Source organism: Lycorma delicatula, chromosome 4 (genome assembly GCF_047948215.1).
Source record: "Lycorma delicatula isolate Av1 chromosome 4, ASM4794821v1, whole genome shotgun sequence".
In the NCBI taxonomy this organism is placed as follows: domain Eukaryota; kingdom Metazoa; phylum Arthropoda; class Insecta; order Hemiptera; family Fulgoridae; genus Lycorma; species Lycorma delicatula.
The window spans coordinates 35,988,161-36,002,298 of NC_134458.1; the positions used below are offsets into that span (position 1 = coordinate 35,988,161).

The 14,138-nt window shown below is 27.4% G+C and overlaps 1 protein-coding gene across 1 annotated transcript in view; it reads left to right on the forward strand.

Annotated features, from left to right (window-relative positions):
* Window positions 1-14,138, forward strand: part of pio (zona pellucida domain-containing protein piopio) — a 122,395-nt gene that overhangs the window by 8,658 nt on the left and 99,599 nt on the right. Inside the window, exon 2 of the mRNA XM_075362710.1 lies at window positions 8,183-8,223. Coding sequence (XP_075218825.1) covers window positions 8,185-8,223 — 39 coding nt within the window. The 5' untranslated portion in view covers window positions 8,183-8,184. The remainder of the gene's footprint in view (window positions 1-8,182; window positions 8,224-14,138) is intronic.

Sequence of the window (14,138 nt, forward strand, 5' to 3'; positions counted from 1 at the left end):
ATTCCCTCTGAAAAGTATTGTAAACGGATTACTTAGCAGATCCATATTACATTTAATATATACATAAAGTTGTTTTAGTAATTTTTTATTCTGACAGCAATAAATAAAAAGTATTTTGTTATAAAAATAAAATAATTCTGATAACATCTTACCTCCATGAAAATTTTACTCATGTACGCTTTAAGTTCTTCAACCCATTCAAAATGTATTTTACTGAAGGAAGTATATTGTCTGAGAAACAGAACACGTTTAACCGATTTCCTGTCTGTTCATTAAAACGCATAACAACATTACACCTCTATTATTATTATAACGTGATCATGGTAATCGTAAAACAACCATTCTTCCAACCTTAAAACAAAAATTCAAGATGATTATTAAATGACTGTGGAAAGCAAATTTCTATCCCGATTTGTTCTAAACTTAATATATATAAAAAAGTACTTTATTCAGATCATAACATAATTACAGTTATATAGATCACATCAAGAATGGTAACTGTGCTAATCCACAGATAACAGGAAGGAACACCTTCAAAATTTGCGGGTAAAAATTATAGATAAAAAGAGGAATGATTATACTCAATATTAATACATAAAAAAGGTTATTTTATGAAATAATAACAACAATGCAACTATACAAACATAATAAATAAATAAAATCGGTCACAATAAAGTAAATATTTTACAGGCATTTATTGCTAAATACCTGAATGCGTATTTAAGACTATGTTAAACGAAATATACAAAATTCAAGTTTACTCAGTTAGTAGGTATTATTTAAACTCATCGATATTTTAATTTTATTATTAACTGGTTAAGAGATATTTTAGATCGTTAGGGAACTTGTTAAAAAAATAAAATAGTAATTGATGCATAATAATGTCACATCTCATAGGACGAAGTATTATGCTGTGTAACATGAAAAACTGTTGTGATGTCAGGTTAAGAGAATATTTTTTAACAATAATTTTTTTTCCTTTCCGAATATTTAACCTCAGAACACGTTAGATCATTTACTTATTTGCGGTTGCTTATTTTTTATATTTTTTTAACTGCCCAGTACCACTTCATTCTTTCTGATATCTCTTTCCTTCGTTCTGCAGAAAGTTCTTGCGTTTTGGCGCTTTTTGGAACCGTTTATCTTTTAATATTTTCTTTAAAATTTGTCTTTCTCTTATTATTTCTTCAATTATTTACAGTTCTCTTAGGTCTTCTTAGACTTGTGTAAAAACTTTACCTTTAGTTTTTTTACTTTGGAAGAAATCAAAAATTTGTTTAGTCAATCAACTGTTATTCATTCTAGTTAAATTATTATTTTTTTAAATGTTGCATTATAAATATAAATACTTTCAAAATTTAGAATCTTTAATTTACTGAAGATCGGTCAACGTGAATCACATTTACCGTCAATAAAATATTTTTCTTGAGTGAATAGAAACCGTACACCAGGGAGTTATTCGTATGTAGCTAGAGCTACGATCACATATGCTAATATAAAATCGTAAGACAAAGATTATATTTTCATAATATGGTGGTTTACTTTCGACTGATTCACTTATCGTCTATTTTTTTAACAAAAATTTGTAAGATTTGAGCCGTTTATAATAACAAATTTCATCTTTGGTAAATATATTTTCGATCAGCCCAAATGTCGATTTGAGCTATCTCTAGCCGGAATACAAAGCCTAGGCAGAACTAGAGAGTTGTCTTCATCCTTATAACAGACTTCATTGGCGGATTAAAATTTCACACTTCCAAATACCTCACGACACTCTTGCTATCAAATATTAGACTTATACACTGCCAGATGAGAGATTTAAACATTTAAATTTTATGATACAATTAATTTTATATAATAAAATTATTTTACTTTTCATAAAACTAAAAACCTGACGTAATTAGAATATCATCACCTTTAAAAATTGGTACTCGATACCAATTTTTAAATTGATTCATACCAGTGATTCCCAAACTTTTTCGATTCTCTGCGCTCTTTCTGAATCCATATTTTTCTAAGGCGTTCTATGTTAAATTCTAACAGGTACACTTTGCGAAATAGGCAGTAATCTTTTGGAAGAGTTATATAAAAATAAATAATACACATTTTAGATCACATAAAAAAAATTCGATTGAACAAGTTTAACTAATTATAATTAATGGATTAAGGGGATGTATGAGCCTGTTGATCGCCACAGAGTTTCTCAAATCGTGGAATATTTCAGAGCGCACACTTCAGGAACCACTGTTATGCACAATAACTATTACCTACACCATTTTATGCTGGGCAAGTTACATTTTATATAAGTCAGCTTTTAATGTAAGATTCAGCACGATTAAACTTTTCACAAATATCCAGTTTATAAAATAAGTAAATATGATATGTTTTGAGTAATATTCCTACTGAATTCCACCCTCGGAATTTTTTTATTATTCTAAAAGGACTTCGTATACTTGAATTCATGAATGTGTATTTAATCTGAACAGGAATTTTACGGGTCGATATTGAACAATTTTTTTGCATGATCATTCCACCCTCGGAATTTTTTTATTATTCTAAAAGGACTTCGTATACTTGAATTCATGAATGTGTATTTAATCTGAACAGGAATTTTACGGGTCGATATTGAACAATTTTTTTGCATGATCATTATCTGTTGGTAGAAGAAATAACTTCTTTACATCACACAAAATGAAGAATTAGTCTTTCTTAAAAGGGGTTGAAAAAAAAATAGTTCGGGTCATTTTGAACCTTCATGTGTGTGTGTGTTCAAGTAGAAATTTCTTTAGACGATTTTTTAAAAAAATTAAATTTAATTTAATTTAAATTTCTTTTCTTTCAGCTGGATTTCTTTATGTTTAATTACACTAGTAATTTGTGTTTAGTTTTATGTATAATATTATATTTTGCAGTTTATTGAAAACAGTTTCTGAAAATAGTTTCTGAAAATTATTGAAAAAAATAACTCTTAACCTTATTAATTTTCTCTTCAAGATTTAAAAATTACTATTTTAGAAATATATTTTGTAGGAGTATCATATAGATGAAATATCGATTTTTACTGCAAAAATTCATATAAAGTAATCAAAACTGATATAAACTTATTACTATAGGAGTGGATAGATACACATACACACACACACACACACACATATATATATATATATATATATATATATACACGCTCACGGATTCCATAGATTAACTGAAAGGTGCAAAATTACTCTAACGTTTTGTGTAAGAAATTTTTTTTAAATTGATCATTATCAGAGAAATTCTATTTAAATTGATAAAAAAGTATAAAGCGTTTATCTTATTCATAAAGTATTGTGTCTAAAATATATAAGCATAAAGGCAATATTTTTTTGAAAAAAGGAAATTAAATAAAACGACTTGCTAACTAAATGTATGACAATATATTTCCAGAAGATCTACTCATATTTAGACTTTTATTTAACTCCTTCTCCCATAGTAGTGTAGCGACGATGTTGCTAATGACGCCAGTTCTAGAAATCCCTGTAGTAGTTAGCCGTGCAGTAAACAGCCCTGCAATTTTTTTATTAAAATATAAATTGATTTCACTTAAGTCAATGAAACTTTGCCAAGTATTACGATGTAATATCCTTTCATTTATATAAATAAATGCATCGGAAGGGAACAGCTTTGCTTTAAAATATAATTTCAGTAAGTTTATCTGTTAGGATGAGTTGCATCGTAATAAATATAACAACGCATAGGTGATCTCTAGAATATATTTTACAAGATTTTTACTAACAATAAATATTTTTTAAAACTAAATCTCCGGTCACCTCATCCTAAAAACAAATTATTTTTGTGAGAAAAAAATATTTACGTATCAGAATTTTTAACCCGAACAATAACGGGTAATTCAGCCGGTAACTATATAAGGTGTTGCTGAAAGGGGCAGCTGCAATGCAATAATACACTATGAGGCCTTGGCCTGAATGTATCGGTGAAACCACAAACTAGCGACAGCCGTTATTAACTTTTACCGCCATTCTTATACCAATAGATTTTAAGGTGCTGTAAGCGTTACAATACTTTTAATTTCATTTGATTTTGTTATACGTATATGTACTTGTACTAACGCAAAAATAACACGTGTTCTTTTAAATTAAAGATAAATTTATATTCTATTCACGATTGTGGAGTCAATATAAGATTTCATTCTGTAAGTAACTGAAGAAATTCTTTATATTTTATATGTGATCAGCATCGATATCACGAGTTACGTAAGTCCAACAAAAGTGAAATAACGATAACTTTAAGTTATAGAAATAAATTAAATTCTGTTCGGCTCATAACAATCATATTTATTTTAAAAATAAACAGGTATTATATTAAAGTATGTAATACAGAATTTTACATAAACAGTGACTTCACTCAGGTAAAAAAAGTCAAAAGTAGTGGAAATCGTAGTTATCTAATTTAAATGGATTTAGAAAACCCTTATTTTCGAAACTTCTATGTTTTCGAAGGTTTGAATGTAATGAAATTACGTTTAATTATAAGATTTTTTTATTTTTATTGCCTTCATTTTTTGAAGCTTCTATATATTTTTCTTGTGATCGGAGCTCATATTCGAAACCAAATTTTTTGTATTTGTACCTTTTGACAAAAATCGTTAATTTTATCTTATATATTAACAAGATGTTTATGATTGACGCAATTATTGCAGGTTTCGGGCACTTATTCAGCTAGTTACTCAGGTGACTATTGCATGAGGTTTCACAATTCTTTCAAAAGATTGACCGATCCCAATACAATTCTCAATTATACAAAAACGTTTTCCTGAATCTTCTCTATCGGTTCATCGTTAATTATACGAGAGCAAGTGGTACCAAATGGAGTCACTCGAGTTTTAAAAATTGTATTGCGGGACTGATCAGTGTCGCAATGTTTGCAGTATCAGACTACTTGAGAGAGTGATAAGTCCGAAGGTCTTAAAATACAGTTTTTCATGTGGGACTGATCAGTGTCACTGTGCCTGCAGTAATAAACTATTTGTGAGACTGATAAGTCCCACAAGGTAGCCAACCTGTTAATAATAGAATTAATGATGAAAAAACAAAAAAATTAAGGCAAATATTGATTATATTACTTAAATAAAAATATAAACCAGTTGAATCCAACAAAATGGTTAAATCTGTATTAATAACGCGATAACCATTTTGAAACTGAAATTCTCCGAAACGTTTTTACGATTAAAATGATAAAATTACACGGCATGTTAATATTAGTAATGCTTATTTTTATATGAAGTACTACAGTTTTAGCACCCACAGGAAGGTTTTTAGGGAGAGAAAAATGATTATAACTTGTATTTCATATTATCCACTGCTACTTTATTAATATCGATCGGAGGACTTATCAAATTCTACTGTAAAATCAGGTTCTTAACAATAAAAAAAAAGTTTATCAGAATCAGTGCAGAGGAATTTGATACGTGAATAGATAGATGCATACAGTCATACATAGTAACGTACGGATTCTTCGTTACACTACCCTAAGAATGATTACGTAATTTTTGTAATTACTATTTTATTGTGTACAAAAGATTTCAATCCTTGCAGATCCAAGGTTTTCTTTAAGATCGTTACTAAAAATACGATACAAAATATCTCATTTAATCGCTATTAATTTGCTATTAACAAGAGAGAGATCGAGGACGTATGAAGTTTTGAAACAAAAAAAAATGCAAAAGTTATATAAAATTTTAATTTATTTAACTTTTGCCCCTTGAAATCTTTTATTACATTATTTTCTGACTGTAAATTACAAAAATTGTTTCCGTTTGAAGAATGTTGGAGTCTTATTTATTAAAAAAATAAACAATATTATATAAATTTTATGAACTTGCTTCAAATTTTTCGTTTTATTTTTTTCTTAAAGAAGAGTTCACTTCATTTTAATTTTTTCATTTAATTTTTCAATTAAAAAAAACTAAAAATATTAAAATAAGTTTATTCGGCAAGTTTTATTAAAAATCAGAACGTTCATATTCATTAAATACAAATTGAAATTTATATGTTTTAATTTAGTAAAAAATGACAAACAATGAAAAAAATGTGATGTGGACACCACGTGATTTCCTTGTACGCCTATTAAATTACATACACATACTTTTTAAGATGAAAAGTACATAAAATTTTATTTCATTAATAACTTCTGATATTTTTTCTTTTTTTTATTCTTATTGAATTATTATTTATCGTAAAAATTTTTCTACAAGCAGAGGTTAATAATTATTAATAAATCAATATATTTAAATTAAAAAAAAAAGAAGATGAAGTCTGATTCGAACCGATATGCCTTGTAAGATCCAAATATTTCATTAATTAAAATTTTATTTGACTATAACTGGAACCAATGAAAATAAGTACCACTTATGATATATCTTGTAAAGCTCCCGATGAAGGCTTATTACTGCAGTTAACAAAAAGTCCAAAATCCAAATGTTTTTGGATTTTGAGAGTTTTTGCATACTTTTGGTCCAGTCGATTGCAATCAAAAGGGGAGGTACATAACTAGAAGTTACAACAATCCTAAATACAACATTTTAACATCCTACAGCTAATCGTTTTTGAGTTATGCGAGAATATACGTAAGTACAGACGTCACGCCGAAACTAATCAAAATGGATTCAGCGATGGTCAAAATGCATATTTCCGTTGAAATCTGAAAACCGAGATTTTTCTCGATCACAATACTTCCTTTACTTCGTACAAGGAAGTAAAGGAAAAAAGAATTAATTTTCTAAAATAAAGAAAAAGATTTTTTCATAATTGTACAGATAGATAGATATACACCAAATATACGCCACTCGCCTTCTAATGAAAAAATCCCTTTCGGCACGCCGGTAGGCGAACGTAGATTTTACCGGTGTTTAGTAGGGGATAAAAAAACTTTCTATCTTAAGTTAAGAAAAACTTCAAATTTACTCAATACAACAATGGTTGTATGCGAAAAAAGTTTCACATGTTTAGTTTAAATTTTGGGTCATTATATTTTACGTATCAATTTGAAAGTGATTGGCGCAAAATTACGGCAGTTATCGTGTTCACAAAAAAAGTTAAATATATATAGATATATATTTTTATAAATGTATATATAAACTTTTGAGCTGACGGTGGTTTTGGAGTCTGGGGAATGTGAAATGCGAAGATATGTCGAAATTTTCCAGAAGTCGAATCATAGTACCCATTAAAAAAGGTAACTTTCTTATGAAATCTAAATAAAATATGGAACATTCAATTTTTGTATTAAATTTTTGGTAACTCGAGAACAAATCTCCCGATATTTATTAATGAAAAACCAAAAAAAGTATATCTTCTTTTATAAATTTTGTCTGAACCATAATATTAACTGTTACATCTTTTACAGTCACTGACTTCAAGACGCTCTCGGTTAAATCCTTACCTAGTCATGAAGTTATCTATATAAATATACACGCCTGAAACTTTCCTCAAAGTAAATCTTCCTTCAGTCAATAATAGAATTTGGTAAAATGAAGGAAAATGTTTTCACTCTTCAGTTGCCGTAAAATACCTGACAATAGCTGGTTCTTGAAGGTGGTTCTGCCATTTTTAACTTGTATGTCATGTAACAGTTCGCTTACAACAGATGTATTTCCGTAATGGAAGCGAACGCACCAACGAATAAAATATTAGTTTACATATAGACGAATATTTTTATGTGGGCATTAATTAATTTTCTCATTCATTTTTTTCTTTTACTTTTGATTTTTAAGTAAATCTAAGAAAACATACTCTAAAGATGTTTACTGAAATTTTCAAAATTTTCCATATTTATTTAATGAATTCCTCTGAATGCAGAATTAAATACTTTCATTTTTGTAAATGTTACTTTTAGTATCATAAAAACGAAACCGGAATAATATTTAACACAAGTTTAAAGTCAGAGATGATTTAATAGGATTATTTTTTTATGAGCGGATATCAGTTACTAGAAATAAATCAAAACAATTAAATCATCTTAATTTTCTAAATATTAGAAAATGAAAGTAATTAATTCTAATATAATATTCAAGAAATAAATAACTCTGAAGAGGCGATCGATGTTGTTTACTTTCACACTGCTGTCTAAACGACCTACATTATTTATTTGTCACATTATAAAAGGACTTTCTCTTTTTATTCAGGTATGGCGTCAATGATAACACAAGCTGCCATTTGCCTACTGGTAAGTAACATTCATATCTATTATTATTATTACTACTGTTTTATTTTTGTAGCAAGTTATTTTGTAGATATATGAAAAATAAATTATAGAAATTGTGTAATAATAATTACCATAACAAAATCATTTTTACTCTTTTTTATTATCAGTATAACTTTCTTTATTTATTTTAATGGATTTTAAAATTTTTACGAGTTTATAAAATAAAGATTGAATGATATTATAACTTACTAATTTAAAGATGAAACTCTGAATATAATTTATTTATTTATAAATAAATAATTAAAATTTAAAACTATCCCTTTTTATTTTATATTAATTAAAAAATAGTGTTCATTTTCTTCTCTTTTCTGAAAATTAATTAATTAAATCTTGAATGTCAGTAGACATCAGAGTGAGGTTAGATTTATCTACCCCAGTTCTGAACTGTATGACTGTATAGTTACGGAGAACCGCTCCGGACAGTAAGTACTTCGAAGGCGATATTCTCCTTTGTGAACCCTTCTCTGTACCTTATATTCTCTACCCTGTATCTTATACCCTCTGTATCTTATATTCTGTACCCTATATTCTCTGTACCTTTCTCTCAATTGTATCTTTATTCTAAGTATTTTCAGGTGCGATACTTTTTCAGGTGTCTCAACAGATTCAAGTGCAGAATTTTCAAGTATTTTTTTAAACAATGTTCAACGTTACCTTTATCCAATCGTTTAACAACTGCCTCATTCTAAATCCTAACTCTCCAACTAATTTCCATGGCCGAGTGGTAGCGTTTCGCCTTTCATCCGGAGGTCCCGGGTTCGAATTCTGGTCAGGCATGGTCTTTTTCATACCCTACAAAATTCCATTTCCATATCCCACACACAAGCTTCAAGCTTATTTGGTGATATCATCAAGCCAATAAAAAAATATCTTAAGCAATATCCAGTAAAATCATATTTCAAAGGCTGTTTCAATAAAGCTCATGAGAAGGACAAGATTCAACAACATATAGCAATACAAAAAAGACGTAGAATTGAACAGTTTCTCTTCTCAGATGGAAGCTACAAAAATTCATTTCTCATTACCGTATACTAACTTAAATATTTATCATTAAATATTTTTTCACCTTTAGATTTCTTTATATAATGTATAAATAAGCTAATTGCTATTTATTTATAATATTTCATTTAATTATTAATAACATAGAAAGGAAAATCACTGTAATGTTATAATAATCATTATTTATAATAGTTAAACTAAAAGTATTAACTTTAAATATCAACAAAACGAAAGTTAATTTACTTCTTTTATCGAAGGATCAATCTTTAAGACCTTGAGACGTTTTGAGTCAATCCAATCATTTCTAAATCCGTCCAATATATTTCCCCTTTATAAAATTTGTTAATTTTGAGTTGAAATGAATATTTCATTTTATAGTTGCCTTAGAGATTATGTATGTATTTAGAGCTATCCTTTACCTTTGTTACACTGTATCTCCTCTCCGTCATCACTATCCAATATTCTGACGTAACGAAAGTGCAATTAATAAAGCAAATTTTTATATTTTACAATAACTTTACCTATGTCTTTGAGATTTCGACTTGACACAGTTATAAATGTTAGTTTATTACGGCCGAATGCCTTACATTAATTTGATAGAAATTCCCCGAGGTATATTGTATAAGTAAAAAAAACAAGTTGCCTTTTCCTTTTTGTTTTTTTTTATTCAACTCCATTTTCCTCCCCCCCCCCACCCCAATTTTTTCTCGGTTTTAGCAGAAAAGGTTTAGCGGAATTTGTGTAACTCGCATCTACTTTCTAACACCAAACTATTTTCGGATGATAACACATAAAATTAATAAATATTTCAATTTCAGTTAGTTTTTATCTGTTTTTAGCTAAAAAAATCTCTTGTATCAGATTTTTAACAAATCTGTATGACGTGTGATTTTCACCCAATATTGGTTATATTATCGGTGAATAATTCATAATAATGACTAAAAGAACGCAACTAGGTAATGCAACGTATAAAAATTAAAATTAGTCAATTATAATATTGGAACTGCTTTGTACTTGTAGGAGTAATGTTATACGAAAATAGTTTTTACTTAAATGGAAATTATGAATTGAGTAACTAATCAATTTTTCACTTCGATAAAGCCAAATCTTAAAACTTTGTGCATCTGTACTTTATTTTTAACGTACTTATTCTAGCCTAAATTTATATTTTTAAGGTGTTTATATATATATATATTATTGAAATTTATTATTTCAAATATACTTTTGACAAAAAATTAATTTATTCGAAAAAATAAGCCTAAAATCACTAAACTTTGGCAATGAAACTTTACCAATTTGTAGTATTAAAATTTTTTTTAAAGTATTCATACAGTGCACAAGAAGCTATGTAGATTTAAATAACGTATAATATGTAAATTAAGATACTACTTTAGCTGAAAATAACTGTTTACATAATTATCACGTAGAGTACTTAAGTCTTACATAATTACTTGAAAAATATTTAATTTTTTCGCGAGCAATTAACATTATTCCTATACACTCTTAAAAATGAAATTAGCATCAAAATTCTCATCAGTTTATACTTTTTAATGTAATTAATTTTTGCTTTTATTATATTAGTCTTGTTTTTTATCAAGTAAGATAGTTTTTTTAATATTTTAGAAAAATAAATATGAGAATTTGCTTTTCGTTAATTTAAAAAAATACAAATAAAAATAATTTGTCAATTTATGCAATATTACATTAATTTTATATACAGGCACTATACCAGAAATAGTGTATACATATAAAGAGAAATAATTTAAAACGTAGTGTTGAAATGTAGTATTTTATTCCCGGAGAAAAGAGTTGAAATTAGTAGAATTTAAATAAATATTTTTGTTTAGGTTTAAAAAATACTATTCATGAGATGACCACCCTGATATTCTAAATATTCTTCTTTTTTTAGTTCGAATTAATTTACTGTAGCAGTTACAGATACTGGTCGTCGTCGTTAGGAAGAGGTAAACGCCACTTACCTTTCCTTATGGAACATCGAAAACCTATCCAGTGCCAGTTATATTTTAACGCTGTCGGTTTTTGGAACAGTTTCTGTTTGTTATCATGTTCTAATTAATTACATGCTCTGATCTAGCGAAAAAAAGGATTTAAAGTTGTTTCATAGTACTGTTACTTTAGGGGTTGAAAACCGCATAAAGTTGCAGTATTTATTTTGGAGGCTTCCAAATTATCATACCATTTTCTCACTCTTTACCTATAATAAACAATACAGTAGGACTAAATGTTCCCAGATATTTAAATCTCGAGGGATAACGATATTATTTAATCCTCAAGAATCCGATTTTTCCTGTGGAATTTCTTGGTGAAAATACTGCTATAAGCCCATATAATATTAATAATCGAAATTTCTTCAATTTGATATGAACAAAATATCTTTCAAGGGAACTTCCAGAGATTATGCTAAGCTTTTTATGGGGATCATTTGAATTACGATTTTCTTTATGACATTATGGGTGGGGTCTGCGTAATACATACACATTACATAGTATTATTGTTTGTTTTTTTAAAAGATTTAGATTAATTATATAGAAATATGCGTATAAATAATGTGCTTTTAATGATTTTGCAAATTTATCCGCATGACAAAAAAACCGAATTTTAAAACTAATATTAAATATTATGACTCTATTAGCAAACTGTTATTACCGTTTAGATATTGAATTATTAAAAATTGTTTCTTTATCATGAACAGGAATTACAAAATATGATTAAAAACAGATACTTTTTATTTTCAGCTGAATCTGAGTATGAATTATAAGAATTTGAAAATCGATTAATTAAATATCAAATTTTCTGAAATTTAATTAAATATTTATCTTCCAAAATGATATTTTTTCTCATTAAAAAAGTATTAAAGGAAAATTAAAAAAAAATTTTAAAGAACTTAGGATACATAAAATTTAATAAAAATTCCTTGAAAAAATAAATATTTAAAAATGAAAAACTATTATAAAAATAATAAAATAAACAAAGTAGAAATGTGCATTAATATAATCAAAAATAATTATTCTAATATTTACAGAAGAAATCTACCAGAACTTAAGCAGTTGCCGAGAAAAGGACACAAAAAAAATAAATATATAATTAGTAATTCCTGAACGGTACCCTACAAATAATGACACTAAAATGTATAAACCAATCCAATTTGAATCAAATATTATTTACAAAATTAGGGTAAACATCAAATTAGGTTACTGTTATTATCAAAATGTAAATAAAACGCCTAATTTTGTTATTCTACTTCTCTAGAAGAGTAACAGCCTAGAACACGTGTTTTAAAATTATTGATTGCTGTTTATATCTCCCCCCCCCCACAATATATTTGCATACATATGTACAGGTGCATTACGAATAATGGAAATATCATTTTAAAAATAGGTTTCGAAACACTTTGTTTTTGTACTTTCATCCAATTTTTTTTTTTCAAACTTTAGCTTAAAAGTGTATTTATTCACATGTTTTTTATTATTCTATTATGACATATAATATTTAATTAATATGGTTTTTCAATTTTTTTTATTTATTTGGAAAGGTAATTTTTGTGGGGTTAACAAACGGGATCGAATGTAACCTGCAAAATAATATGATTATTATCGGGACGTACCCTTAAGCGATCACGTAGCCTCAGAAATCTTTATTAATTAGAAACTCACGGTAATATGACAACAATAAAAATTTATTTTTAACTTAAATAATGTCTGACTGTGATTCATCACATTTTATTCAGCTGATTAAAGAAGTCCTTCATTTTAACCGCAGAATTATTCCGGCTTCTTGTTACGTAATTAAAAATCAACAAAGCGTGATTATTTTGATGCTAGATTTTATTAAATTGTTAAAATGTTTATAAATATCTACACGTAACCACGCTTACGTGTTTGTAGAATTAAGTGTTGTTTACTGTAGCCGATATCCATTAAATTATTAGTAACTTATTGACAAAACCTTCAGAGAAATATTACTTTAGAAAAACACTTTTTCCTTATTGTAAAACGCTTGCAAACATTTATCAATTCAATGTATTATAAAACTTTTGTTAAGATGATAAATTTCAAAATTATTTTAATACTTTATTTTTTATATTTGTTTACTAATTTTTTATGTAAATTAGATTAATTTAAATTGTTTTAAATCAAATGTCTTTTTTAAACCAGTCTAAAAATGGAAAAATTCGCACGAATTCGATCCTGAACTAAGGTCTTTCGTCTCTGAATTTCATATAGTATTGTGAAAAAACATCTGAATCAGATAAAAAGCTTTTTTAAACTCTATTCTCTAACCCTGTGATACGCTGAAATTTTTTTCTACTCTAATTACATCTCGTTTAGGAAAAATAATTTAAAAAAATTTCAAGTCGATAGGCTCCTGTTTTTTGGGATGAAGTCGAATTACCGATACGTTTAAAGTTATCTCTCTTCAAATGATGTATTGTATCGTATGATATTCTGGAAGTTTCGGATATTTAGTGCAGCTTTATTAATTCAGCGTTCAAGGTAGCTGCGTCCCTTGCTCGTTAAGCGAGTGTAGATGTTACCATTTCCTGTTATCTCACCACCCTTTTATATAGTTATACAGTTTTAAATTATTAAGCAGGTTTACTGAATTTCATAACTGTAGGTTAAACTGTTGCTGAGATATTTTAACGAATAGCGATCAACTCGCATACAGGATTTTGTAACCAAGAGTTTTTGTATATTTCGATTCCGGGATATCAAAATATCAAGATAGAAAAAAAACGGTGAATTTATTTTTGATCGATGCCATTCATTTGTATTTCTCTTAAGCTAGCAACAGGAAAATTAGAAATAATTTACAAAACAAAACTATATTCTTTATTTTTTGCCGGTTTTAAAGTT